Here is a 26,934-nt window from a genome sequence, read left to right as displayed (position 1 = left end):
TTCTTCTGGTAATAATAGGTATTTTCACTTTCACAGGCTATGCAGTTTCTGCCATAACTTCCCAAATCTGTCATTGTAGCTCAAAAGCAGGCACAAAAATTACACAACGTATGGGTGTGGCTGTTTCCTGACAAAACTTCACTTATGGACCCTGAAATTTAAGATTCTAATTTTCACAATTCACAAATGTCACTCTTCTTTTGACTTTCCCCCCCCCCCACCCATTTAAAAATGTAAAAACCATTTTTAATTTGTGGGCCATCACAAAGACCAGATTTGGCCCATAGCCTGTGGTTTGCCCAACTCCCGCTCTAAGCCATCCGTTGGCCCAAACTTTTAACTCCCTCTGTAATTGCAACACCTCTTCTCTGACAGAATATCTCTGTGAATTTTTCTCCCCAAGCCTATCCAGGAATATCCTCCAAGAACGATGAAGGAAACAAAACAGTTCTTTGAGGCCCTACTACGACTGAGCCGAAAGCTGTGGAAAATTCCACCCTGGGTACAGGGGTTCATTAAAAACAAGTGATTTTCGGGCACCTGGGTGGCTCAGTGGGTTAAGCCGCTGCCTTCGGCTCAGGTCATGATCCCAGGGTCCTGGGATGGAGTCCCGCATCGGGCTCTCTGCTCAGCAGGGAGCCTGCTTCCCTCTCTCTCTCTCTCTGCCTGCCTCTCTGTCTACTTGTAATCTCTGTCTGTCAAATAAACAAATAAAATCTTTAAAAAAAAAAAAAGTGATTTTCAAGAGTCGACACAGCTCACTGCTTTGTCTGGTGTGACTATTTGCTGCAAAACGCATGTTTTGCTCGGGAGGCTCTCCTGCATCAGCTCTGAGCGAGCAGAGAGAGTTTAAGCAAAGCCACATTCACGGTGGTCTTGGACGTGCGTGTGACTGAACTTCTTCAGTGGCTCTTTCCTTCTCTGTAAAGTGAGAGGATAATACTCTCTATCTCTCTATCCTAAGGGACATTAAGGAGGACGCCAAGAAACTGAAATGTAGCAGGCACTAACTAACTGGACGGTAGCTTTCATTACCCAGAAGATAGAAATGACCCTCAGAAATACTTCGTCAGTGTACAGGAACCAGCATATGCTCCAACGTTAGCACTGGGTTATACAGTGCTTTAGTCTATCTGGGCGGCTATTATCATGGAATATAATGGAATATAATGTCCATGGGGGCTGGACACCAGAGCCGGGGTAGATTATAAACAGAAATGTATTGCTCACAGTTCTGCAGGCTGGGAAGTTCAAGGTCAAGAGGCTGGGAGATTCAGTGTCTCGTGAGGACCTGCTTCCTGGCTCACAGGCAGCTGTCTTTTCTGTGTCCTCACGCAGTGGAAGGAATGAAGGACCTTTCCGGAGTTTCTTTGCTAAGGGTGCTAACCCCATTCATAACCTGATCACCTCTTAAAGGCCAAATACCATCCCATTGGGAGTTAAGATTTCAACAGATGAGTTTTGGGGGCCACAAACATTCCGTGTATAGAAACGGTAATATGAATGGATGGTAAGATCCTGGAGATTAGGGAACACACCAAGTTCCTCTTCTTCTGACTCGCTTAATCACTGCCTGGCACCTAAGGGAGAAACTCCTGTGCCTTGATGGAAAGCCATGCATCTCTCTGAGCACATTCTTCCCACTTACCTGATTCTGATCCCATGGGGTTCTGCACCTTTTCCTGCCTTTGAGCTATTTTAGAGCCCTGTGAGTTATGGATAACTGATAGCCATGTGAAATGCTTCTTACTTTACACATGCAACTCAATTCTGTCTTGGGGAGGTTCAACTGACTTCCCTCTCCCTTTGTGAAAGTAGACAGTTTTGTACCATTTGCAAATTCATTTCAGTATTTCTGATCTGCAAATATCTCTGCTTTTTGCCTTCTGCTTTGAAACAGTTTGGAGCATCTACCTGATTTCCTTATCAATAATGAGTTAAATAAAACCTTTGACATGTCTGTATTTTACACCTGTGTGAGTCATGATTTTTAACTATTCTGTGGAAAATTATCTCCTCACACACCATTTAATCATGAATCTGAATTCAGGAATGTATTTTTGGAAAACATATGAACAGCATCCTAGGGGATAACTTAACACATTTCTTGTCCTTTTGAATTATCTCCTCTTATATTCTTATGTTCCACTTATATTCTCTTATATTCTACTCAGGACTCTGACACTAAATAGTTATAAGACTTGAATGACACGTTTCCTCATCTGCAAAACAAGAGATTGGAGGAGAAACATCATAAAGTGGCAGTTTTCAAACTTTACAGTTGAAGGAATCCTTCGCACTTTTAAAATTATTGAGAACCCTTGAATGATTAAGGCTTGGCTTATGTGGGTTACATCTATGGCCGTTCATCACATTGGAAATTAAAACAATTTTTTAAAAATATGCATTTACTAATTCATTGAAGTAACAATAACAAACCCATCACATGTTAATAAAATAACATTTGTATGAAATGTAACTATGTTCTAAAACAAAAAGTACAGTGAGACAGACGACATTTACATTTTTGCAAATCCTTTTCTTGCTTGGCTTAATACAAGTGCTGGATGCTCATATGTGCATTTGCATTCAATCTACTGTGACGTCAATATTACGTAGGCTCTAGAAGCTCTATTGTGCACTCGTGAGGGAATGAGAATAGAAAAGGCAAATCATCCCATAGCATTATAATTTTGAGCGATCAAACCCACAGAAAGGATTTCAGGACCCTCAGGAGCTCTGGAAATATTCTTTGAGACCAGCTTTTGTAAAGACAATGAAGATGTCCCACAGGTGGAAGCAGTGATTTTTTGATGATGGGATGTACCAGTGCATCATGCAGACCCCTTTCTTAAAGCGACAGTTTGCTTTTGTGAACAGTCTGGAACAGTAAGCTTTTGCTCCTGTGTGTCCTTAGGCAAATGCAAGAGCATCTGTTGCTCTGTGCTGGGATCCCGTGTGACAGGCTGTGGTGGGATGTTGCATATTCCTGGAGTAGGGACAGGAAATGAGGTGGGGGTGAGGAGGGGAAAGGGAATGGGTACCTTTTTTATCTCTTTCCAAGAAGCTCTGGGTGAATTCTTGAAACTGCATTTGCAAGGGCCTCTGTCCTGAGATTCTTCCTGATCCCTTCTCAAATCAGGGCTTTTGGAATGAACCCCTGGAAGCCTCCATTGCCTCCCACACCCTGCTTCTGGCTACGAGGGTCACTGGGCTCTGAGATTACAGGCAAGCAGTTGTTAGAACAGCAGTTGGAAAGGGAAGGGATTTTCCCTTCCTGAAAGTCCTGAAAAAAATAAACACTTCGGACCTTTCCCATCACTCTTCCTTCATGGTTTTCCCTGCATGGGCTCCTCCAAGCAGGAAGTTATTTCTTGTGCGAGTGACCACGTGATGACAGTGAAGAAAAGGCAAGGATTGACAAGAAAGAGTCCCCGGATTTCGTCTTTCCAGAAAAACAGTCCAGAGGTTTGATATTTACAAAAAATCTACTCATTCTATGAATGAGAACAGATTCAGAACTTTCTGATAGCCTGCTTCTCAAGTACTGGCCTTCCAATATCTACGATGAGATAGTAATGAACGGTTAAACTTTTGGGATCAAGACAAATGTAGGTTCTTATCCTTGATCTCCATTTGATAGCAACGGGAACTTGGGGGACGTGTCAACCTTTCCAGATCTCAAAGTCCTCAGTGTAAAATGGAGGCAAATTAGTTTGAATGTCTCCTGAAACTGACCCTGGATCAAGACCTTGGGGGAACATAGTTGAATGGTGGTGAGGGTTATCTCAGAAAGCAGAAAAGTAGGAAGGAAAAAAAAAAAAAGGAGACAGATAAGAAGGAAAAATAACCCAATAGGGTGTATTCCTGGGCTGGTTACTATTCTGGACAATTGAGGCTCAATCCTACCAGAGACCCTCTGAGAAACAATATGAAATGTACCCCCAGAATTATCCTCTGAAGGGTCGGTGCCAGAGACATTAATCTCCTCCCTCATTGGTTGAGGACTGCCCTGGGTGGTGGGAGGAATGAATTTTCCCTGGGAAAAATGAATCTTCACCACAAACTGTGGCTGAAATCAAAGTGGGTCACAGGCTGTGACATGAGGCACATAAGATATCTGCTCTGAGACAGATGACATCCATGTCATAGAGCCACCATGAGCATGAAATGCAACAGTATCTTAAAATGTTGAGCATTGTGCCTGGCACGCAGTTAGGTGCCCAATCAGTGTTGGCATGATCGTTGCAGCTGCTATTATGGTGATCATCCTTGTGACCATACGCATGCACTTTCTTGAATGAGAGACATGGGGGTAACTTGATGGCTTAGGGGGCTCCAGGAATGATCTATAGTCCATAGCCTATGTCTTCCATACTACAGCATCTAGGATTTACCATGACCTACGGCCAATTGTGATTATCACGGTACTCTGATTTTCTCCTTTTTGTTTGTGCATGTGTGTGTTTTGCCCAAATCTGGAACGAAGATAAGGTACATTCTTTCAGTTGTGTGGGGTGGTAAAAAGGTTGCTAGCATGGCCCCAAAGCACCACTGTCTAATCACACTTCCTGTAATGATGGAGATGTTCTAGATCTCTGCTATCCTATACGGTAGCCTCTTGGACACTTGAGATGTGGCTAGTGTGTCTGAAGCACTGAATCTTTGCTTTTATTCCATACTACTTAATTTCTGTCTCAGTTTAAATAGCCACAAAGAGACCCAGGAGAGGCCACTTAAGGAGAGTGTTCCCAGCACATCTTGGACAAGATCCTGCCCCTGGGCCAAAGATGAAGGCCACGTGGCCAGGGGTGTAATTCACCTGGCCCCGCAGGTACCCACTAGATCTCACTTCTGGTTTGGAGGATGGTGGTGGTATCAATGGGGCCAAGGGGCTGCCGGCGGAAGAGAATGGAGTCCTGACAACACTAGCCAGCACTGTCTCGGGGGAAGCGAGACCACGAGCTCAGTGCAGTTTGGATCATCGCTCTGCGCACAGAGCCAGCTGCTGACCATCGTGCAGCAGGGAGTCGCCTTATTAGCTGCCGCTGGCAGCCTGGCAAGACCAGCATTTACTGGTTGCGCCTCTGCGTTGGCCCATTTCTCTCTGCAGGCACGTGGGCTGTGCTGGACACACAGTACTTGGCAATGATATTAACGTCCCCCACTGTTGTGTGAGGCCCTGAGGGTTGTTCACCTGGGGTTTTCTACTCTCAAGGAAATAAAGATTTACCCATAAAGACAAGATTTTCATATAGTAAGTACAGATTCCAACCTCACCACCCCCCCCTCCTCCCCTCAGCTTCCTGTGTTCTACAACTGGTCATTCTGATTGGTAATTGACTATTTCCTGGTTTCCTTCCTCCACTAAACCACAAAGCACGTGAAGGCACGCATGTGGTGTCTACCCCAGCACATGCCTCAAGCACAGTCAAATGCCCAAATTATTTGAGGCTGATGACAAGGGCAATAGGAGTTGAGAGGAAAGAGAGAAGTATTTCTTGAAGTCATTCACTGACAATACGGAGTTCAGACGAGATTTGAAAAATGAGCAAGATTATTTACTTGAGGGGCTGAGTAATGGCATTCCAGGGGAGTAATGTCATAAACCAAAACATGGAGGTAGGATTGAAAATACTATATTTATGGGAGACTGGATGAACTGCAAGGAAGTTTAGAAAAGAAGGTAGAATTAGTAGGGTGGTACTTGCCTCCCCAGGGCTGGAGTGTGGATCTGCTGGGTTGGGAAGAGCACCACGAGGCACTGCACCCTGGTGTCTGAGCGTGCTGGAACTGGAGGGTGCCTCCAGGAGTCTGGCAAGGTGGGGTAGGCATCAGTTTTTTCTGCCTTTGACCTTCCATCTCTCTCTCCCCCTAGTGGTCTTGCTTCAATCTCCTTAGATCTGCTGTTCTGCCCCTGTGGTACAGTGACCCCACCTCCATGCCTGGGTTCACAAATCAGATCCAGCCAATGAGAGTCTGAGATAGTGTTGCAAGGACACAACCAGGGACTTATGCTGGAGCTGTTATTATCTTCTGTGATTGCTCAGCCGGTGAGACCAAGCCTGGAATCGCTGATACTATATTGAGGCTGCAGGGTAGAGTCCATCTGAGACTTAAACCAATGCAGGGGGAAGCAGGACCAAAGGATAAATGAAGACATCTGATGACATCATCTTGGCACCTGGATCCAGCTGAACCTGAAGGGGGACCTCTTTCAGAGCTCTCCCATTATTAGCCAGTTTCAGTTAGGTTCCTGCCACTTGCAACCAAAGGAGTCCTGACTAACGAATACCTGGGGTCAGTGGGATGGTTCAGAGTGGAAGGTGATGAGGAGATAAGCCACACCAGTAGATGTGATAGGAATTCAAATGTGAGGTACCGAGGGTCTGAACAGGGAGTGTGAGGGCCGAGAGGAAAGGAGGTGAGTCAAGTGGTGAGAAGGAACTATTGAGAATTTTCCTCTCTTTGAAAGTTGTACAAGCAGTGTCTAATGATTCTTTATCACCTCTTCCTTCAAGATGCCTTCATACCCTCTCTCTTTCATTCAGTTTTGACAAGTTGGTGAAGCAATGAGGCAGGTATTCTTGTCCCCGTCCTATAGTGTGGAGAAGTCAGAGGCTTGCCCGAGGTCATGGGGGGAACTCTGGGGCCTAGCTCTGATGTTCTAGCTCATGCTGGTTGGACTCCTACATGGGTACAGTATGAAGTCACAGGCACCGTCTCTCTGTCACCTCAGGATGGAGGTGCACCCCCACCCCCAGGACATGGAGAAGCCAAGGAAAGGCCCGGGAGCCCATGACCCTTTTCATTAAAAATAAATTCTGCCTGAGTCTCCTGGTTCTAAATAGAAGAAAATGTAGATTTGGGGCAGAACCGAAGGGAAAGGGATTTCCCTTGGCAAATTATTTGCAATTTGTGGATTGGAGCTGACCCAGCTCCAATTCCCACGTCATTGTGAGAGCTGTCTAAAATGTGACCAGCTTATTAAAGAACCAGAGCTGGAGGCCATCCTTTCGCATGGGCTCGACAAAACAGGAGCAGAGGCAAAAACCACCAGCTGCCTCGGCTCCGTGTCTCATGGAGACACGGAGGATCTGTCTACCTTTTCACCCACAGGTTCTATGTCTACTCCTTGTCAGGCACTTCCTGTGGCTGTGGGAATAAGTGAGCATACATACGACTGGTCTGTGCCTTCCCTTAGGCATTGTGAAAAGCTCTCTGTCGTAAATACTCAAGTGGGTGGTCCTCGGGTTCCAGCATGCAGTGGGGCCCATGTATTTAAGTGCCCCTGCCAGAGATTCTGAATTGGGGCCCATCATCTGTCTCCCCACTTGCGATTCGGAAGCAGGGACCCCTGTCTGCGAAACAATGATCTAAGTGGACAAGTGCACTAACTCCAAGTGGCCCCTTTCATCAGTTTTAAAGACGTGGCTGTCCCTGACACAACTCCTGGGAGAGCCCGCCCTTCCTTCTTTCCTAACGGAGTCTATTACTCACGGCATCATTTGATGAGCCTACAGGTTTTGTTGACTGAGACTATCTCTGACGAGCTGCTGAATCTAGAATTCTAAGCATTTTGTCTTCTCCAGAACTCCTTTTAAATCATGAACAATTTATGGAGGACAGCACTGTGTTATTTTTGTTGGTTGTTGCTTTGTTTTGGTGAAGGAAAAACCCCCAGTGCATCATGCTAGAGTGTAGCTCGTGTCCTCATGGTCCAGCCTGCCAGAGCCCTGGGCTCTTCTACATCACCTTTCTTTGTCCCCAGGCATGGGCCTTTAAGACACAGAGACCCAGGGAGACAGGCTTTTAGAGTCTCATGTGAGCCCTTCCTTAGAACACTTCTATTAACAAAATCCTAAAAAAAATCAATGGATTCCTGTCTCCCCACCCGTTATGTGTTATCATCCTTCTCAAATTAACCATAGAATCGATGGGCAAGCGGGCCCTCAGGCCCTCATCATGAACTTGACTGCATATGAAATGAATTTGAAAATTCCATTTATTAAAACAAATACATTGTCCATGTGGGATGAAAATGTGCACATCACATTCAGGTTTTCCTGCTTTAACATTCCTGTATTTCCCTCTCTTTGAAAGACACACTCCACAGATCTTATATAGGAAAAAATGTGAACAATCCTTGGGTTTGGAAAACATTAATGATATGTAACAATTCACCATTGCCAGGAGCAGCTTGAAGCAAACATTTGAAAACAAAAACAGAAGCAAAAACAAGAAAGCTACAAAAATCTAAGACAGCATGCTCGATTTCCCCAAATCCCATTTGTGAATAGGAGTATCTCGAGAAATGGTTTTTAATTTTTCCTGGGTAAGCCATCTCTTTCAAATATTATTATAAAAATTAACATTGGATCAAGGTACTGTTTTGGAACCTCTAATTTAAATTAAATTGTTCTTGGTTTAAAGTAAGAAAGAAAAGAAAAGAAAAAGAAAGGGAGGGAGTAAGGAAGGAAGGAAGGAAGGAAGAATAAATAAATAGAGTTAATACTGAAGACAAAGCAAGATTTTTTTTTTCTTAATGTGAGGGTTATTGTTAGTTTAAGCTAACTGCATGACAGATTTCCATTACTACCCAATACGTTATATACAGAAATTAGGGCCCTGAAAAATTAAGTTAATATTTCCTATTAGTTACTCCTTAAGATAAAATTATGCTGGTGGACATGATTGTTGAATCTCGAACAGAATTAAAGCTCTTTAGAGGTATAAGTCATCAAAAGATTTCTTTTCCCCTTAACAAGTAAAAATACCAATAAGCAAAAACTCATATAAAGACTGACTTTATAGTACCATAGTACAGGACACGGAAGTTATGAAAAAGCCAAAACATTTTCCTTAAACTTAATTTCAGATGGGCTGTGTATTTTCTGCTTTTCCTCTTTTGTAAACAAGGTCACAAGTTTGGAACTTCCTTACCTTTTAATTACCAGAGCCATATTACAGTGCTTTCTTCAAGTTTTAATTCCATTTTAATTGCTCCAAAGATCAAGATTTACCTAAAAACATAAGCATCCCTCTAAGAAAAATAAATGGTGTGGATTATGAAAATCCTTGGGGTCTTACAATGACGCTTTAATCACCATCAAAAGGTGCTTTATTCACACTAGTTTTTAGGTGACCACATACTCAATTCCTGTTTTGGATAATTTTTTAAATGTGATATGGTTTTAGCTGATTCCACAGTATTATGAAGCTAATGGTACAACACTGTATATAGTTTAATGAATACTTGGCCAGGGTCTTCCCACTAAATCTTCATTAGTGTCTCTCTGACTGTAACAACATCGCAAGGTTTGAACAGAAGTACCCGGTTGTAGAAGTAGAGTCATACATTTTGCAAGTATCTCAGCATTCCTTTGCCCCTGCCCCAGTTGGATATATTTATTTTTTTTACCATCATGCCCTTAAAAAGGAGCTAAGGAAAACATTTACTAACTCTTTCTAAATCTGTCCTTGGCCTACTAAGTTTTTATATCTTCTCTTTTCCTTCCTCACCTTTTTTTTTTTTTTTTTTAAACAGAAGGAAGAGAAGGGAAAGAGAATAGAATTAAATTGGATATGATCTTTTGCAATTCCAAAGTAAACAGCGAGCTGTAAGACCGGTCCTCTTTCGCGTGGGAATGGCACAGGAAAAAGTGATACAGGTTTCCAGTACCTTCCCTGGCTGATGAAGGCTAGAGCTGAAATGAAAAATCAGTTTCAATATCACCTCTCAGGAAGAGAGAGCTCTAGCTAGAAGGAAGTTGTAAAGAAAGACTGAGAGACTCTAACGAACAAGATGGAGAATAAAACCAGAAAAGGCTCTTTTGAGAAATTGGGGGAGTGAAAAACAAAGACTATCCCAGTGGCAAGAGAGAGCCAGAATCCCTTCTGGTGGTGCTGGTGGGCCCCTACCTGCCTCCTTCTCCCTGGCAGGTGAACAGCCGGGATTCTGGAGAATGGGTCTTCTCTCGAGCCATTGGTTTATTTCTCCTGATATTTGAACGAACAGAAAGTGTTCTTTCAATCTAAAATTTCCACAATGCAGGGAAAGATGAAATTGGCTCTTACTCTATGACAAAAAGGCCTCCTCACTGATGGTGAATCCTTCCTTCCTTCTCCTGCCCGTTGGTTCCTGTGCTGCCCTGGATCCTAGATACAATCAAAATGCTTTGGATTCTGGAAAATACGTTGAAGAGGCGTTTAAGCCACCGTGAACTCAGAGGTATTTTAGGCATGGCTAAGGCTCTGAAGTCATCTCAATTTTCAAGACACTGAGTCTGTTCTTCTCCAGCTTCTTTTCCTTCTCATTCCTGTTCCAAACTTGAGTAAAACAACAAACCTTCTGAATGGATGTAACATAGGGACATTTTCATGCAGTATTACTAAAAAATCGTCACAAATATATGAAAGCACCAGTCACAACACATGATTTACTTTTACTTGCAGAATCAAAGCTATCATGTACAAATGTTAAGAATGGTGATAAGAGAACACAGACAACTGGGCATTTTTTGTTGTTAATCACCATGAGGGCAAACCACGGGGAACAGCTCCCTAAACACTTGGGTGCTCATCCTTGGAGTTCAGTCTTGTAGATAATCCAGTCTTCGCTCTGCACTACTCTAACCGGAAGGGGTGGGAAGGAGAGGCAGGAGAGAAGGAAAAAAGAAAAAGGCACAAAGACTAAACATCAATGCCATTAAACCAAACCGCGGCTACACTGGACAATTCAGCTTATCAAAGGGTATTCTAAAGGCAATATTCATTCCAAGAAGGTCATACATATCTTAGCTCAGTACAGCTGTCTGTTTTTATTTTTATTTTTTTAAATATGAAGCAGAAACATAAGGTTTGGGAAGGGATAGCAGAAAAGAAATGAGGCGGATTTTATCTTTACATATTCCCCTCCTCCAGGCAGTTCTGCAGATAATCAGATCTCTTAACTCAGGATGTGGTTTGGCTTTCATTCTCATCAAGGGGACCGGTTCTTTAAACATGCATAGCCTGGAGTTTCCAGGATGGTTCTCCTCCCTCTCTTTAAATGCTGTGGACTAGAAAGGCGCCCACTTTGCTAAAAACTCAACATCAGTGTCCCAGGAGCCCTGAGGCTCTACAGGCTCCTCGCGACGACTTAAAGGATGGCGCAGAAAAACTTCTTCTCCCTAAATGGGTTTTCTGAAGCCGGGACGGGGGTCAGCAGGGGGTCTTCCTTGGCATGAGCCTCGCAGTAGGCCATCAAGTCTGCGGCGGCCTTGGATACCTGAAGAGGAGGACAAAAACAACCCGACCTTAAGAGGAAGCATTTGTGGAAGCAATCCAGGCATGCGCAGGCAGCCAGGGCCGACTTCTGAGTCTAGTTGTCCCACCCCTCCATCCCCCAAGGACTTGGGCTCAGCTCTGTGGACTGCGCAGGTCACTAGCTCATGGGAAAATGAGGCGGTGGGGGGAGAGGGAAGAGGCGCTCAAACTCCTTAGGGCCTCGGTTTCCTTCTCTGCAAAGAAGCGGGTTGGTGATCTTGATTCACGTGGCTGTCTCTGGCAGTTAAGGGACTAGGGCGAGGTGAGTGAGGCTCTTAGAGCACAAACGGAATGGGGTGCTCGCTGTTAGGGTCACGTGAGGCTCAACCCTGCATTTGCACAGTCCAGACAATGCAGGTCTCCATACATTTTGTGGCTTCTTACCCACTTCACCCTAGTCCCAGCCCTGACTGCAAGGGTTAAAGGAGATAATCCATGCAAATTGCTTAGTTTCCACACATGGGAAGGGTGAAGCCATGTTAATTTCCTTTTTATTTTTATTTATGCATTTTTATGTATGTATGTATGTATTTTAAAATTGTATTTATTTGACAGAGTGAGTGCACAGGGCTGGGGGCAGGGCGGGCAAGGGCAGAGGGAGAGGAAGAAGCAGACTCCCCGCTGAGCAGGGAGCCCCTTGCGGGGCTCCATTCCAGGACCCCAGGATCATGACTTGAGTGGAAGGCAGATGCTAACTGACTGAGCCTCCCAAGCTCAGTTTTCATATATTACATCATTGCATATAATTTATTAAACATCTGAAATATATATTACTTCAGTCTGGCACTGAATCCTGTAGGGAGGAGTCCCACTGCAAGGCTGGTCAGTGATTTCAGTGATGCAGCCATTTCTCACTTTTCTGTAGCTTTGTCTTGGGAATGGTCTGGAATACCTTCCTTCAACCAGCCTTCAGAATGGCAAATTTTCACTACTCGAGGATAGACTTGATTTGGGAAAATAAACCAGAGGTCAATTTTAACTACATCTGGGGGATAGGTGAATGATCCACCTGAGGAATGTCAATTTGGGTTCAAAAACCATAAAGTTAAGAGTCACTTTCTCACATGACATACTTGCTCTGGAGATTATTCCAAGAGCTTTTAACATCACTGTACTCCTATGATAGCCTTTCAAAGTGACTGCCAAAAGGATAGTCCTCTGTAATAGTGGAATGGATGATACCATTGCTTAAAAAAAAAAAAAAAAAATTCACTGCCCCACCCTACAGGTGGATTACACAGACCCACACAATGACGTCAGACTTGCTCTGCTAATGAGATGTGAGAGAAGTGATGTGGGTCACTTTGGGGTGGAAGCATCAAGACCCAGTGCATCGTTTGCTAAGCTCTTTCTCTCTGCCAAATTGTCCAACTGAATAATATACTGAGAACCACTTTAATGGATTTGGAGGTTTTAACAAAAGTCACAGTGGCCACACCCTTGATTTGGTCCTTGCCTTATGGCTGAGTTGATTCGAGCTGTGTCACTTAAAGGCCTTTCAATTTTATGGTTTACTGCTTTCATCTTCCAACCCTGTAAGTCTTTTCGAATTTTCAGACTCTCTGTACCTTTCATCACAGGCCAGATAGAGGCAATATTCTGGACAGAGGCTACTGCCTCTGCCAGGGTCCCTGCTCAGAGTGGCATGGCGTGGAGTGGCAGATAATCCATAAAGGGCATGTGGTGGGAGTAAGAAGTAGATCTTTGTTATTGTAAGCCCTTAAGAATGGGAGGAGAGGACCTTTTTGTTACTGTAACAAAACCTAGTCGACTCTGACTGATATAAAGAGGTATAGGTATTAGCATATCTGTTAGTCTCTTCGGTCTGCCTTAACGAATTGTCACAAACTGGGTGACTTAACACAACAGAAATTTATTCTCTGACAGTGCTAAAGACTGGAAGTTCAAAATCAAGGTTTCAGTAGGATTGGTTCCCCCTTGAGGCCAAGGAGAATCTGTTTCATGCTTCTTAGCTAGCGCCTGGTAGTTTGCAACAATCCTTCGTGTCCCTTTTCTTATAAACATGCCACTCCAACCTCTGCCTGTATCTTCACATGGCCTTCTGTCCTGTGTGTCTCTGTCCTCCCTTGGCATTCTCTTCTTTGTGCCCAAATTTCCTACCTACCAATCATTGGATTGGGGCCCACCTTAATCCAGTATGAGCTCATCTCAACGTCTACAAGTATCCTACTTCCAAATAAGATCACATTCTAAGGTTCCAGGTAGGTTTAGGGTATACTGTTCGAATGGTTGTGTAAAAGTCAGTCTCACCTTTTTAAAGATTTTTATTAACCTCTTTTCCAGCTTTATTGAGATATAATTGAATAACAGTGTGTGACTTTAAGGTGTATATTGCAATGATTTGATATATTACTGTATTATGAAACTGTGACTACAAGTTAATTAACACCTCACATAATTACCTTTTTCTGTATGTGTGTGGTGAGAACATTTCCAATCTACTCTTTTAGCAACTTGCAAGTGTATAAAACAGTATTGTTAATGATAGTCATTGTGCTGTACTTTCAGTCTCCAGAATTTATTCATCTTATAACTCAAAGTTTATAGCCTTTGACCAATATCTCCCTATATCCTCACCATCCAGCCCCTGGCAACCAGGGGCTCTTTCTATGGGTTTCTATGAGTTGGATTTTTTAGGTTTCACAGGATAGCATACAGTATTTGTCTTTCTCTGTCTGACTTATCTTACTTAGCATAGCGCCCTCAAGGTCCATCATATTGTCACAAAAGGCCAGATTTCCTTTTTCATGGCTGAATAATATTCCATTATGTGTATATAAAACATCTTCTTTATTCATTCATGCACAGATGAACTCTTAGGTTGTTTCCATCTCTTGATTACTATGAATAATGCTTCAATGAAAAGGGGGGTACAGATAACTCTCTGAAATTCTGATTTCCCTTGGCTATATATCCAGAACTGGGATAGCTGGATCATACAGTAGTTCTATTTTTAACTTTCTGAGGACCCTCCATAGTGTTTTCCATAGTAGCTGCACCATTATACATGCCACCAACAGCATATAGGGTCCCCTTTTCTCTGCATCTTCACCAACACTTGTTATCACTTGTCTTTTTGATAATAGCCATCCTAACAGGTGTGAAGTGATATTTACGAAGCTTTTGATTTGCATTCTCCTAATTAGTGTCATTGAACATCTTTTCATATCCTGATTGGCCATTTATATGTCTTCTTTGGAAAAATGTCGACTCAGTTACTCTGCCCATTTTTTAAAAAATATTTTATTTATTTATTTGACAGACAGAGATCACAAGTAGGCAGAGAGGCAGGCAGAGAGAGAAGAGGAAGCAGACTCCCTACAGAGCAGAAAGCCCGATGTGGGGCTCGATCCCAGGACCCTGGGATCATGACCTGAGCCGAAGGCAGAGGCTTTAACCCACTGAGCCACCCAGGCACCCCATACTCTGCCCATTTTTAATCAGATTTTTTTACTTACATGAATTCTTTATATATTTTGGATATTAACCCCTTACCATATATATGGTTTGCAAATATTTTCTCTTTTTCCAAAGGTTGCCTTTTCATTTTGTTGATTGTGTCTTTTGCTCTGCAGAACCTTTTAGTCTTATGTAGACCTCTGATTTGCTTTTGCCTTTGTTGCATGTATGTTTGCTGTCATCTTCAAGAAATCATTTCCAAGACCAGTGTCAAGTAGCTCACCTCCTTTGTCTTCTTCTAGGAGTTTTGCAGCTTCAGGTCTTATATTTAAGCCTTTGATCCATTTTGAGTTAGTTTTCCTCAGTGTGTAAGATGTGGATCTAGTTTCATTCTTTCACATATGATTATTCAATTTTCCCAACACCAGTTATTGAAGAGATAATCTTTTCCCTACTGAGTATTTTGGCTCCCTTATAAAATATTAGTTAATGGTATATACTGGGGTTGATTTCTTGGCTCTTTATTTGACTCCATTGGTCTGCATGTCTTTTTTTTATGCCATACTGTTTTCATTACTACAGCTCTGTAAAACAGTTTGAGATCAGGAAGTGTGATGTCTCCAGTTTTGTGCTTCTCAGAATTGTTTTGGCTATTCAGGGTCTTTTGTGGTTTCATACGAATTTTATGATTTTTTTTTTCTATTTCTGTGAAAAATGCCATTGGAATTTTGATATGGACTACAGGAATATGTAGATGGTTTTGGGTAGTATGGAAATTTTAACAATATTAATTCTTCTGATCTATGAACACAGATAAGCTTTCCATTTATTTGTGTCTTAAATTTCTTTCATTGAGACCCTAGTTTTCAGTGTACAGTCCTTTCATATTCTTGGGTAAATTTATTCCAAAGTATTTTACTGTTTTTGATGCTATTATGAATGAGATTTTATATCTTGTTCTATTTCTTTTTTTTTTTTTTTGTATAAAAACACAATGGATGTCTGATGCTGATTTTTATCTTGCTACTTCACTGCTTAGCTTACCTTGTTGATTAGTTCTAAGTTTTCTTGTGTGGGATCTTTACAATTTTCTACATATGACCATATCATCTTCCAACAGAGACAATTTCACTTCTTTCTAACTTGGATGCCTTTTATTTCTATTTCTTGCCTGACTTCTCTGGCTAGGGCTCCTAGTACTATGTTGAATAGGAGAGGTAAAAGTGGGGACCCTTGTCTTGTTCCCGATTTTAGAAGAAAAGCTTTCGATCTTTCATCACTGAGGATGATGCTAGCTGTGGGCTTGTCATATATGGCCTTTATCACGTTGAGGTACATTCCTTCTATATCCAATTTATTGAATTTTTATCATGAAAGGATGTTGTATTTTGTTAAATGCTTTTTCTGCCTCTATTGAGATCATTATATTTTACCTTTCATTCTACTGATGTGATGTGTCACATTTATGGATTTGTTGCACCGTCTTTGCACCCCAGGGATAAATCCCACTTAACTTTGGGGTATGACCCTTTCAATGTGCTGTTGAATTTGGTTTGCTAATGTTTTGCAAAGAATTTTTGCGTATATTCACCAGGGATATTGGCCTGTAGTTTTAACTTGTAGTATCCATATCTGGTTTTGGTAGCAGGGTAATTCTACCCTTTTATAATGAGTTTGGGAGTACTCCCTTCTCTGATTTTGGAAGAGTTTGAAAAGGATTAGCATAAATTCTTTTTTAAATATTGGGTAGAATTCACCAGGGAAACTATTTGGTCTTGGGCTTTTCCTTCTTGGGAGCTTTTTAATTACTGATTCGATCTCTTTACTCTTTTTTGGTCTGTTCAGATGTTTTATTTCTTCATGATTTAGTCTTGGAAGGGGATATGCTTCTAGGAACTTATCCATTTCTTCTAGGTTATCCAATTTATTGGCACATAATTTTTTCATACTAGTCTCTTATGACCCTTTGTTTTTCTGTGGCATCAACTTCAATGTCTTCTTTCATTTCTGGGTTTATTTGAGTCTTCCCTCTTTTTCTTCTTAGCCTTGCTAAGGATTCATCAGTTTTGTTCATCTTTTCAAAAACCAGCGCTAGGTTTCATTGATCTTTTCTATTATTTTTCCGGTCTCTATTTCATTTATTTCTGCTCTTATCTTTGTTTCTTTCCTTCTGCTAACTTCAGCCTTAATTTGATCTTTTTAGTTCCTGAGGTCTAAAGTTAGGTCACTTAGGACAGACCGACCTTCCTTCCATCCTTCCTTTTTAATGTAGGTGAAAGGAAACTTCCCTCTTTGAACTGTTTTTGCTGCATTTCATAAATTTAGGGATGTTGTGTTTCCACTTTTTTGTTTTCAGGTATTTTTTGATTGACCTTATAATTTCTTCTTTGATCTATTGGTGTGCTGTTTCATATCACTGTGGTTGGAAAAGATTCTTGGTACAATTTCAGTCTTCTTAAATTAGCTAAGACTTATCTTGGGGCCTATTATTCATCCTATCCTGAGGAAGGTAGCATGTACACCTGAGAACATGTATGCTGCTGCTGTTGGATGGAAAATTGTGTACATGTCTTTTAGATCCATTTGGTCTATAGTATAGTTCAAGTCCAGGTCTGGTAATACTTGCTTTTTTAAAAAAAAAATATTTTATTTATTTATTTGTCAGAGAGAAAGAGAGCATAAGCAGGGGGAGCAGCAGGCAGAGGAAAAAGCAGGCTCCCCGCTGAGCAAGGTGCCTAATGTGGGACTTGATCCCAGGACCCTGGAACCTGACCTGAGCCAAAGTCAGATGCTTAGCCAACTGAGCCACCCAGGCATCCCAGGTCTGGTAATATTTGCTTAATATGTTTAGGTGTTCTTGTGTTGGGTGTATATACATTTATGATGGTTATATCCTCTTGATAAATTGACCCCTTTATCATTATGTAAGGACCTCTGTCTCTTGTTACAGTTTTTGACTTAAAGCATTGCTCTTTAATCGACACTACATCTCTTATAAAAATATTATTATGCTCCTATTATGTTTCAGATGTTGGGTTTTCTCTTTTGCTCTACACAATAATCCCGAGGTAAGAAGTGTTAAATTCCTTTCATAGGTGACAAATTAAGGCTCAGCAGATGGCTTGAGTTGTTCAATGTCATATAGCAAAGCTCTTGGCAGAAAAAGAACCGAACCCTGATGCTTTGCCATTAAGCCACAGCTATCTACATATGAGCTACTCAAATGCAGGGCTAGTTCCAAAAGCTGAAATTGAAATTCCTTGTGCATCTTTATGAAATGCTACTATGACGGAATGAAAGGAAACAGCCTGTTCTTGTCTGAGCTCCTCTAAATGAAAGCAAAGGACAGACTTTCAGACTGAATCTCAATGACTTTTTTTGTGTGTGTGCCTTTTACTTGTTTGAGCCACAGTCATTATTACTCCAAACAGGAGCTCAGCTGTAAGCAGCGAAGACTAGGCAAGAGTAATATGTAAAACTCACTTGCACCACCAGCACACACAATACAACATTCACACACAAACACAGGCATACCTCAGAAATATTGCAGGTTCAGTTCCAGACTACCACAATAAGGTGAAGACCACAATAAAATGAGTCAAATGAATTTTTCAGTTCCCCGGGGCATTTAAAAGTTATGTTTACACTATCCTGCTGTCTGCTAAGTGTGCAACAGCATGATGCCTAAGCAAACAATGTATATACCTTAATTCAAAAATATGTCATTGTTAAAAATTGCTAACCATCACCTGAACTTTCAGCAAGTCATAATCACTCATCACAGATCACCGAAACGCATCATGAAAAAGTTTAAAATATTGCAAGAATTACCAGTATGGGATACAGAAATGTGAGGGGAGCAAATGCTGTTGGAAAAATGACACAGATAGACTTGCTCAATGCAGGGTTGCCAAAAACCCTTCAATGTGTAGAAACTGCAGTATCAGAAGGGCAGCAGAGCAAAGCGCAATAAAACAAGGTCGGCTTGTGCGTGGCAGAAATTTTTTTATGAAAATCTTTTTATGACACAGAAAGTGCTATATTGGGCAAAATGAAGAGCTTAGGAGTTGTTTACATCTTAGATTTGAACACTTGATTCCAAATACGTTCTTTCTCAAAATATTTTCTGAGTTTTATCTTGTTTTCCTTAACTAGATTGCACTTCCCTGTGGATGATAGTCCAACACATTTTCAGAATCCTAGCTGTAATGAGAATAATTACAAATATTTCTCTGCCCCTGCTATATGTCAGAACTGTGCTAACGCCTTTACATATAGTATCTTATTTAATGCTTACAACAATGTTATGGGTCATAAGCTATTACTGTCCTCATCTTGAATAAGTGAATTTGAGGCTTCATTAGGAAGGTGTTTGCTGTAGGTCTCACAGATCATGAGTGGGTGAGTAGGGAGTCTTAGCGTTCCTGACTTAATCCTTCTTTTCTAACCCATAGTGTCATCCTTGTCCCCTGCCTTCAATGAGCCACAGCAATGGGCAAGACTCTTTCTGACTATCCCTGCTAACGTTGTGCACACTGCATCCTTTACACTGTATATCCCTACTTCCATTAAGATTTCCCCAGTAACCCTACTCAATCTCTTTCCTGTCTTACTGCTTATTCCTCCAAAAATACCTCACATTTGTCTCCTTACTGTCATTGCTGTGGTGACAACCCAAGTTTAGGTTCCCGTCTTCTTTCTCCATGTTTACGGAAATAATTTCTTAACTAAAAAGCAATTAATTTGGGTTTTCCAAGGGGTCTGCTATAAACTGAATGTTCATAGCCTCCAAAACTTATATGTTGAAACTTAACTCCCAATGTGATGGAATTTGGAGTTCTCATAAATGGGATTAGTGCTGTAAGAGAGATCACAGAGCTCCTGTGCCCCTTCTGCCATATGAGAACATAGTGCGAAGTCAACCATCTATTAACCAGGGAGCGGGCTCTCACTACACATGGAATCTGCCAGTGCCTTGATGTTGGACTTCCCAGGCCCCAGAACTGTGAGAAAAATGTCTGTTTTTCTAAGCCACCCAGTATGGTATTCTGTTACAGCAGCTCGAATGGACTAACACAGGGTCAACAGATAGAATTCAGGGGGTGATCTGGTCTGTGAATGTTGATGATAAAAGTTACATCTTTATTTTCACTAACCTCAAATAGAGATTTAGCATTTCTGTCCATTACATTCCCAGATGTAGACAACATAAACAGTAGCATTAGCAGTCCCTCTGACTTGTTTAGCCATAGAAGTCAGATAGTTCCCATCACACCATAAGTACTGTTGTAAAGATCACAACATTTCATTTATGTTCATCCACTGTATAATTATAGACTCAATATTAGGTCTTCTATAATCAGCCAATAAAGGAGTACCTATATTACTCTATCACAAATAGTTTTCTAAAAGCTATTCTGATAAACTGTATTTCAGTATGATTAACTTCCTTTGTAATTTGAAAACATTACTCTGAGAAGGAGGCCATATGCTTCAGTAGGCTGCCAAACAGGTCTAGGGCAGAAAAAAGTTTAAGAATTTCAGTTGTAAATGAATTCCCAGATTTTACTACTGTGCCAAGAGTAGTATTTTCCATACTGCAGCTAGAAAGTTAATTTAAAAATATAAATTGGCTCATACCACTCTTACTCAAAACTACTAATAGTTTCCCATTGTACTTTGTAGAGAACCAAAACATCTTAAAACAGCCTGCATGCTTTGGGCCTGCCCATCTTTCCAATTTCATGTGTGGCATTCCTCCCTTCTCACACACACCTCCGCTAATGTTCTTTTCTGTCTCAGAGCTTCACATATACAATCCCCAGACTATTCTTTTCCTCATTTTCTCTACAGCCTGACTCCTGTTCCTTTAGGAGTCAAATGAGATATTGCCTCTTTGCAGAGTCTTCAATGACCATTTCATCCAATAATGACTTTCCTCATTATGCGCTTTCATTCCATTCTTTTCCTTTATAGGAAAACACTTCTTACAATTTATAACAACAACCATTGTTTATTTGTGTTTGATATTTGCCTTTCACTTTAGACACTATACTCTAGGAAGACAGAAACTATATCTGCTTTATCTACCACTGTGTATGATCAGTGCCAGATACACGGTAGACACTCAGATAATTCCTGAAGGAGTTCTCAAATATAATCTTATTCAACAAATATTCCATTCAACTAATATTTACTGAGTACCTAATACACCAGGCATAGGTCTGGATACTTGGAATAAGAAAGGAAGAAAATACACAAAGATTCCTGTCCTTGTAGAACTTATGTATTTTTCCAGATTTCTAATTCAGATTATGATGAAAAAAACACACACTAATTAAACTGGAAAAATATAGGAACAAGTAGTTTATAAATGTTAGGCAACAGGCAGCAGAGGATAGTGATCAGTGAGAGAAGGGAGACAACATAAGCCCCATGGCTGACCCAGCCGACTGTGTAAAAAGGGTTTTTAGGCCACGGTACAGGGAGGGGCCACCAAAATAGAGTTAAGGAATCTCCTTGAGTTGAGGAGAGAGTAACAGAGAAAAAAGAGCTTCACAGACACAGAAAGAGGGCGAGAGAAAGTGTGAGCTCTGGAGGCCTCCAGAGAATTCCTTCTGTCTTTAGTTGAATATTGATCAGCACATATATGGGAGAAAACTGCTTGAGGCTGTGCAAAAATATTCAGAAAGAGTCAAATGGAATAATCCCTGGTGATCAGACAGGGCTGGAGTAGTTTGTGCCTCCATGGGCAGAGTAGAAAGATCTTATAACACTGGAGGGTTGAATAGAGTCTTATAAGGAGTATTGCTTCAGGAGTGGTGCCAAATTGGCCTAGGTTAAAGGCTGTTACAGATCCACATGCCAATGTTCACTCGTAAGTCTTGAATAGACCAAAATGTTTCCAAGTAATTTAATCACACCATAGAACAAAACCCCCAAATATTAAAAGGAATACAAAAAAAAATTCCAGTATGCCACAATATCTAGAATCCAAGTGAAAAAAAAAAAAAAAAAGAATTCAGGCATATAATTAAGTGGGAAAAAAAATCTCTCCCATATAAGGAGAAGAATTACTAAAAAAAAGACCCAGAATTGACACAGATGATTAAATTAATAGATAAGGATCTTGTTAAGATAGCTATTGTAAATACTGTCCATAAAATCAAAAAGGTAAAGGAAAGCAAAACATGAAAAGAAGAGATATGGAAGATATTTAAAAGATCCAAATCAAATCTCTGAAGATAAATAATACACTGGATGGAATTACCAGCAGATTGAGATGCTGCAGAAGAAGAGATGATTGAACTTGAAGATAACAACAGGACTTCTCCAAAATGAAGTACACAGAGAAAGTAGACTGAAAGAATATGAATAGAACACCTGGGTAGACAATAACTTAAGGACCTGAATACATATATAATTGGGGTCTCTGAAGGACAGGAGAAAGATGGTGGGTGCAGAAGAAGGAAGAAACAATATCTGAAGACATAGTGGCTGAAAAATGCGTAATGGTTGATGAAAACAACAAACCCACAGGTTCAAGTAACTCAACAAAACCAAAATGAAGAAAAAGGACTCAAACTACAATGAACAGCATCATCAAATTGCTGATACAGTATTTGAATGGGAGAATAGAGAGAACAGAAAAGTACAATAGTTATAGAGAATGGTAGAAGGTATAAGTTTTCATTAATTAACTTATTTATTTAGAGAGGGAGAGATGGGGGTGGGAGGGGTAGAGGGAGAGGGACAGAATCTCAAGCAGGCTCCATACCCACTGTGGAACCCAACACGGGCCTCAGTCTCACAACCTTGAGGTCATGACCTTAGCTGAAATCGAGACACTTAACCAACTGAGCCACCCAGGTGCCCCAGAGGGTAGTAAGTTTTATAAGAAAATGAAAAGTAGAGCAGGGTAAAAGGGATTAAGAATATGAGGTCTTGGGCACCTGGGTGGCTCAGTGGGTTGGGTCGCTGCCTTCGGCTCAGGTCATGATCTCAGGGTCCTGGGATCGAGTCCCGCATCGGGCTCTCTGCTCGGCAGGGAGCCTGCTTCCTTCTCTCTCTCTCTCTCTCTGCCTGCCTCTCAGTGTACTTGTGATTTCTCTCTGTCAAATAAATAAATAAATAAAATCTTAAAAAAAAAAAAAAAAGAATATGAGGTCTTTCACCTCATAGGGGGTTGGGGAACTACTGGAGAAGCAGCAGCTAGGCTTAACGGAGAAGGCAATTAATCTTTGGGTGAAAACTTACAGAATGGAGGAATGGAGGGGAAGCAGTGACTTGCATTGTAAAGGAGTACTCCGAATGCTGTGGGGAAAGCAGCGACTACTTTGTGGGAGTCAAGAGTCAAAGTAGAGAGTATATTTAGATAGAAAAGAGAGGAACAAGTACTGAACTCCAGAACATTTCATTATAAGAAACTGGGGAGCCCAGGAGGAGCCAGAACAGGAAATTTAGACATAGTCCCCTGTGAGAGTGGGGACTGTTGAGAACCAGATGCTGAAGAAAATGCTTCAAGGCATAAGGAATCATCAGCCATGACAAATGTTGCCTGTAGGTCAAGTATGATGAAATGGAGAATTGACTATTAGATTTTGCCATTGGTAGTCATCAGCAACCTTGGTGAGAGCAGGCTCAAGAGAACAGTGGGGATGAAAGCCTCACCGGAATGGGGTTACAAGCAAATGGGGTCTCCTCCTCCTTCTTCTTCATGAACAATTCAGTCTTAAAGGGATTGGGTCAGACTAAGCAAAGTGGGCTCCACACTCGATCAGGGATCCATAGTGGGAGGTTGGAGCTTGAGCAGGGTAAGGAGAGCATCTGCAAAGGATAGCCTGGTAAGGTGTGTAGGAACTCAAGTGGGATGTGAATGCATCCATGTCAGGAGGAGAGGTCATGGAATGGGACCTTGGTTCTCTACAGGAGAGTTGGCCAAATACAGACCAGGGGGGCTAGGATCCTCATTGTCAGTGAAGGGAGTTACAAATATGGGAAGCAAAAAGCTAGAATATACTCTGTGGTGTAGGACAGGACCTGGTGGTGTTGGTGTGAACTCATGACTACATATATACAGATACAAAGATAAAGAAAAAAATAGACATGTATAGTGTTCTCTAAAACTGTCCACTGAGAGGAACTTGGAGCAGCAACAGTTCAAACACTTCAGCAATGAGAATAAGTAGCATCCAGAGTTTCATTTCTAAATACCATTCTCAAAGGACCTAGTTAGCTCTTCTAAGGTCAGGGTAGGGAAATAATAAGAGGACCCTACAACATCTTTTTGTGCCAAGCACTAAGGAAGCGGTCAAAGAAAGATGGAATCACGTCAGAAGGACGTGGTAGCTAGCTTTTCAGTCTGTGCCAATTAAGACATCGAAATAAATGATGATAGTAGCAGATTATAAACCACCGAATAAAAGAGGAAGCCATGAGTCTAATATCAATATAATTAAATACAATTTTAAAAACAAATTTTTAGTGAGGAGTCGGGTAGTGAATATAGCCTCAAGGTCTATCTCCCAAGATCCAAGTATTTATTAACTACAAAAGACAAAAGAAGAACTTTACATGAAAAAACTAGAAGATAACACCTTAATTAAGTAATGAAGCTAACATTACCAGTAAGTGACAATTTGAAATCATACACCACTGATAAAATGTAATGAGATAAAAATCCCCATCAATTCTATATTTATGTTCCCGTTTTGCTACCTGAATTTAATAATAAGGAAATATCTGACAAACCCAACTTGAGTGGTGTTCTACAAAGTGAATGTCCCGTAACCTTCAAAAGTGTCAAGGCCATGAAATTCAAGAAACTCTATGGACAGGACAACTAAATGCAACACATGATTCTGAACTGGGTCCTTTTCTCAAAGGGCTTTGAGAATAGGGCGATTTGCAATACTTAAATGGGGCCTGAGCACTAGAAAGTAGTCACGAATCAGTGTTAGTCTCTTAATTCTGATGACTGCATTATGATTATGTAGAAGAATGTTTTTACTTATAGGAAACACATACTAAAGTATTTGGTGTTGATGCAGTAACTTTTGACAACTTATTTTCAAATGGTTCAGGGGAAAACAAAATACTTTGTATGGCATTTGCAGTCCTGCTATATCTTTGAGATTATTTCCAGAGTGAAAATAACTTTTCAAAAGAAAGAGACATTAGAGATAATGAGTATAGACAACTTCTCCAAGAAGTTCTGCAAAGCAGAGCAAACAAATGAGGCAGTTGCTGGAAGAGGAAGTGGGCAATTCAGAGGGAAAAAATAAAATTTTATTTAAGACGGAGAAATAATACTACATTTGTACACTGATGGAAATGATGACATAGAGAATCAAAATGGATGTTTCAGGATGGACAGGTGGTGGAGTGTGAGCTTGGATTAGGGAGATGAGAACTGATGCACACGTGAAGGAATTACATTTGCTAAGAGCGTGGATCTTCTCAGATTGACCATTGTTGAAACCCAGCTATCCAGCAACCTCTTCAGCTAGACTGGGGCTAAGAAATTGGAAGTAAAGAAACAGTGACCCTAGAGAGTTCCAATAAAGTTTACCAAACTTTGATTTTAGGCTCTGAAAAAATAGGAACCGACTCTAGGCAGACATTCTGACAGCTCTGAGAAGCACTTGTCAGGATACAAATCAGACCTAAGAATTTAAACAGTCTGTAAGGATATAGTTCTGTCTTCATTACATTCTGAAATGAAGACACATTTTAAAATTGATGTCACAAAATGCTTGCAAGCCATCAGGCAAAGATGACAGGGGGTCACTGCCTCTATGTGTGAGAAGTCACATGTATGGTAAGGGCATCAGTCATTCAGTCAAGTCCTTCAGTTGAGTTGCCTGCATTAAAGGCAACAGTCAGGGTTGACTTAACTTGAATTTGTTGCTTAAAAAGACCTCAAGGACTGTGCTGGGATGCAGGCTTGAAATGGGATGTTCATTGTTTGTCATTGGCTCGGCAATGTACCTGAAGACAAAAGAAACTACGAAACCTCTGGGATGAGACAGAATTTCCAAAGTAGGAGAGACTGGTCTGACATTTATCTAGAAAGGTCTTTAGCTCAGGTCAAAAGCAACTGGCTATTTTTAAGTCTTCATATTTCTTTGAATCATTAAAATGTAATTCAAGTCAGAAAAAAATGAAAACATCCAGCTTAAACACAGTGACTGCAGAAAAAAAATTAGGATTCTTTGAAATGCCCTGGAACCATACTGAAAATATGAGAGGTGTTATGGACAGCAAGACTACTAATGTTGAGAATGAAAGGCAGCAAGTTGCCATGATGTCTCACACCATCATGGCACCCCCATCACAGCTGGTGGCCAAAATTAAGTCTAAAGGATATTTCCTGGGTGTGAAGACTGCCCAAGATCAAACTTTGATTATGATACTAGAGGAAGTAAAATTGTATAAATAAATATTGACTATTTTTTATTTATAAATTAATGAGTGAATCATCTAAGTGGTCTTCCCCTCCCCTCTCCTCCAAGGTGGTATTAAATGAATGGTACATCAATAGGATTTTTCTAAAAAATGAAATAGGAAATATTCTTGAAATTAATAACTTCAAATGAATCATCAAAAAAAGTACATTATATTTAATTTGCTCTATTTAATAAAAAGAGAAAGACATTCAAAGTGTCATCCAAAGAAGTTACATTTTTTAAGAAGGGAGATTTCATCTGGCCTGAAAACTGGGCTATTCAGAAAAATTCTTTTCCTAGGGATTTCAAATGATCAGGGTTTAACAGTACTACTGCTATAGCTCCTAGACACAATGCATAAAGCTAAGCATGTACACGGTGCTTAATAAATACAGAATTTTTAAAAGTTATATCAACGCTCATAAAAATGAAGTGTCAAGCTTAGTTACTAATGTATGTGTGAGTTCAATTTTATGTTTTTTGCTTCATTTTCAGCAAACTGAATGAATGAGGACTGGTCAACTGTGAATATGACCCCTTCCTCTTTATGTCCTTTGACATACTACACTGATTTTATTATCCCTAAAAATACTCTCAACTGGTCAATGAGGAGGTAGTATCTCATTCTCCCCAATCAAATGCAAGCATCTTTTCAAAAATATTTATTTCAGAGAGAGAGAGTGTGTGAGTGGCAGGAGAAGCAGAGGGAGGGAATCTTTAAGCAGACTTCCCACCAAGGATGGAGCTGGATGAAGGCCTC

At 40.9% G+C, this 26,934-nt stretch overlaps 1 protein-coding gene across 2 annotated transcripts in view; it reads right to left on the bottom strand.

The window, feature by feature from the left end:
• Window positions 1-7,987: 7,987 nt before the first annotated feature.
• The window catches only part of GNG2 (G protein subunit gamma 2), a 113,866-nt gene continuing 94,919 nt past the window's right edge, over window positions 7,988-26,934 (bottom strand). For both annotated transcript variants that reach the window (XM_059373198.1, XM_059373197.1), the window contains one exon: window positions 7,988-11,269. In XM_059373198.1, the coding sequence (XP_059229181.1) occupies window positions 11,141-11,269 (129 nt within the window). In that variant the 3' untranslated portion in view covers window positions 7,988-11,140. The remainder of the gene's footprint in view (window positions 11,270-26,934) is intronic.

This window comes from Mustela nigripes, chromosome 13, assembly GCF_022355385.1.
Source record: "Mustela nigripes isolate SB6536 chromosome 13, MUSNIG.SB6536, whole genome shotgun sequence".
NCBI classification, from domain to species: domain Eukaryota; kingdom Metazoa; phylum Chordata; class Mammalia; order Carnivora; family Mustelidae; genus Mustela; species Mustela nigripes.
The sequence above is the reverse complement of the archived record's forward strand: the minus strand, read 5'-3'. Positions and strand labels throughout refer to the sequence as shown.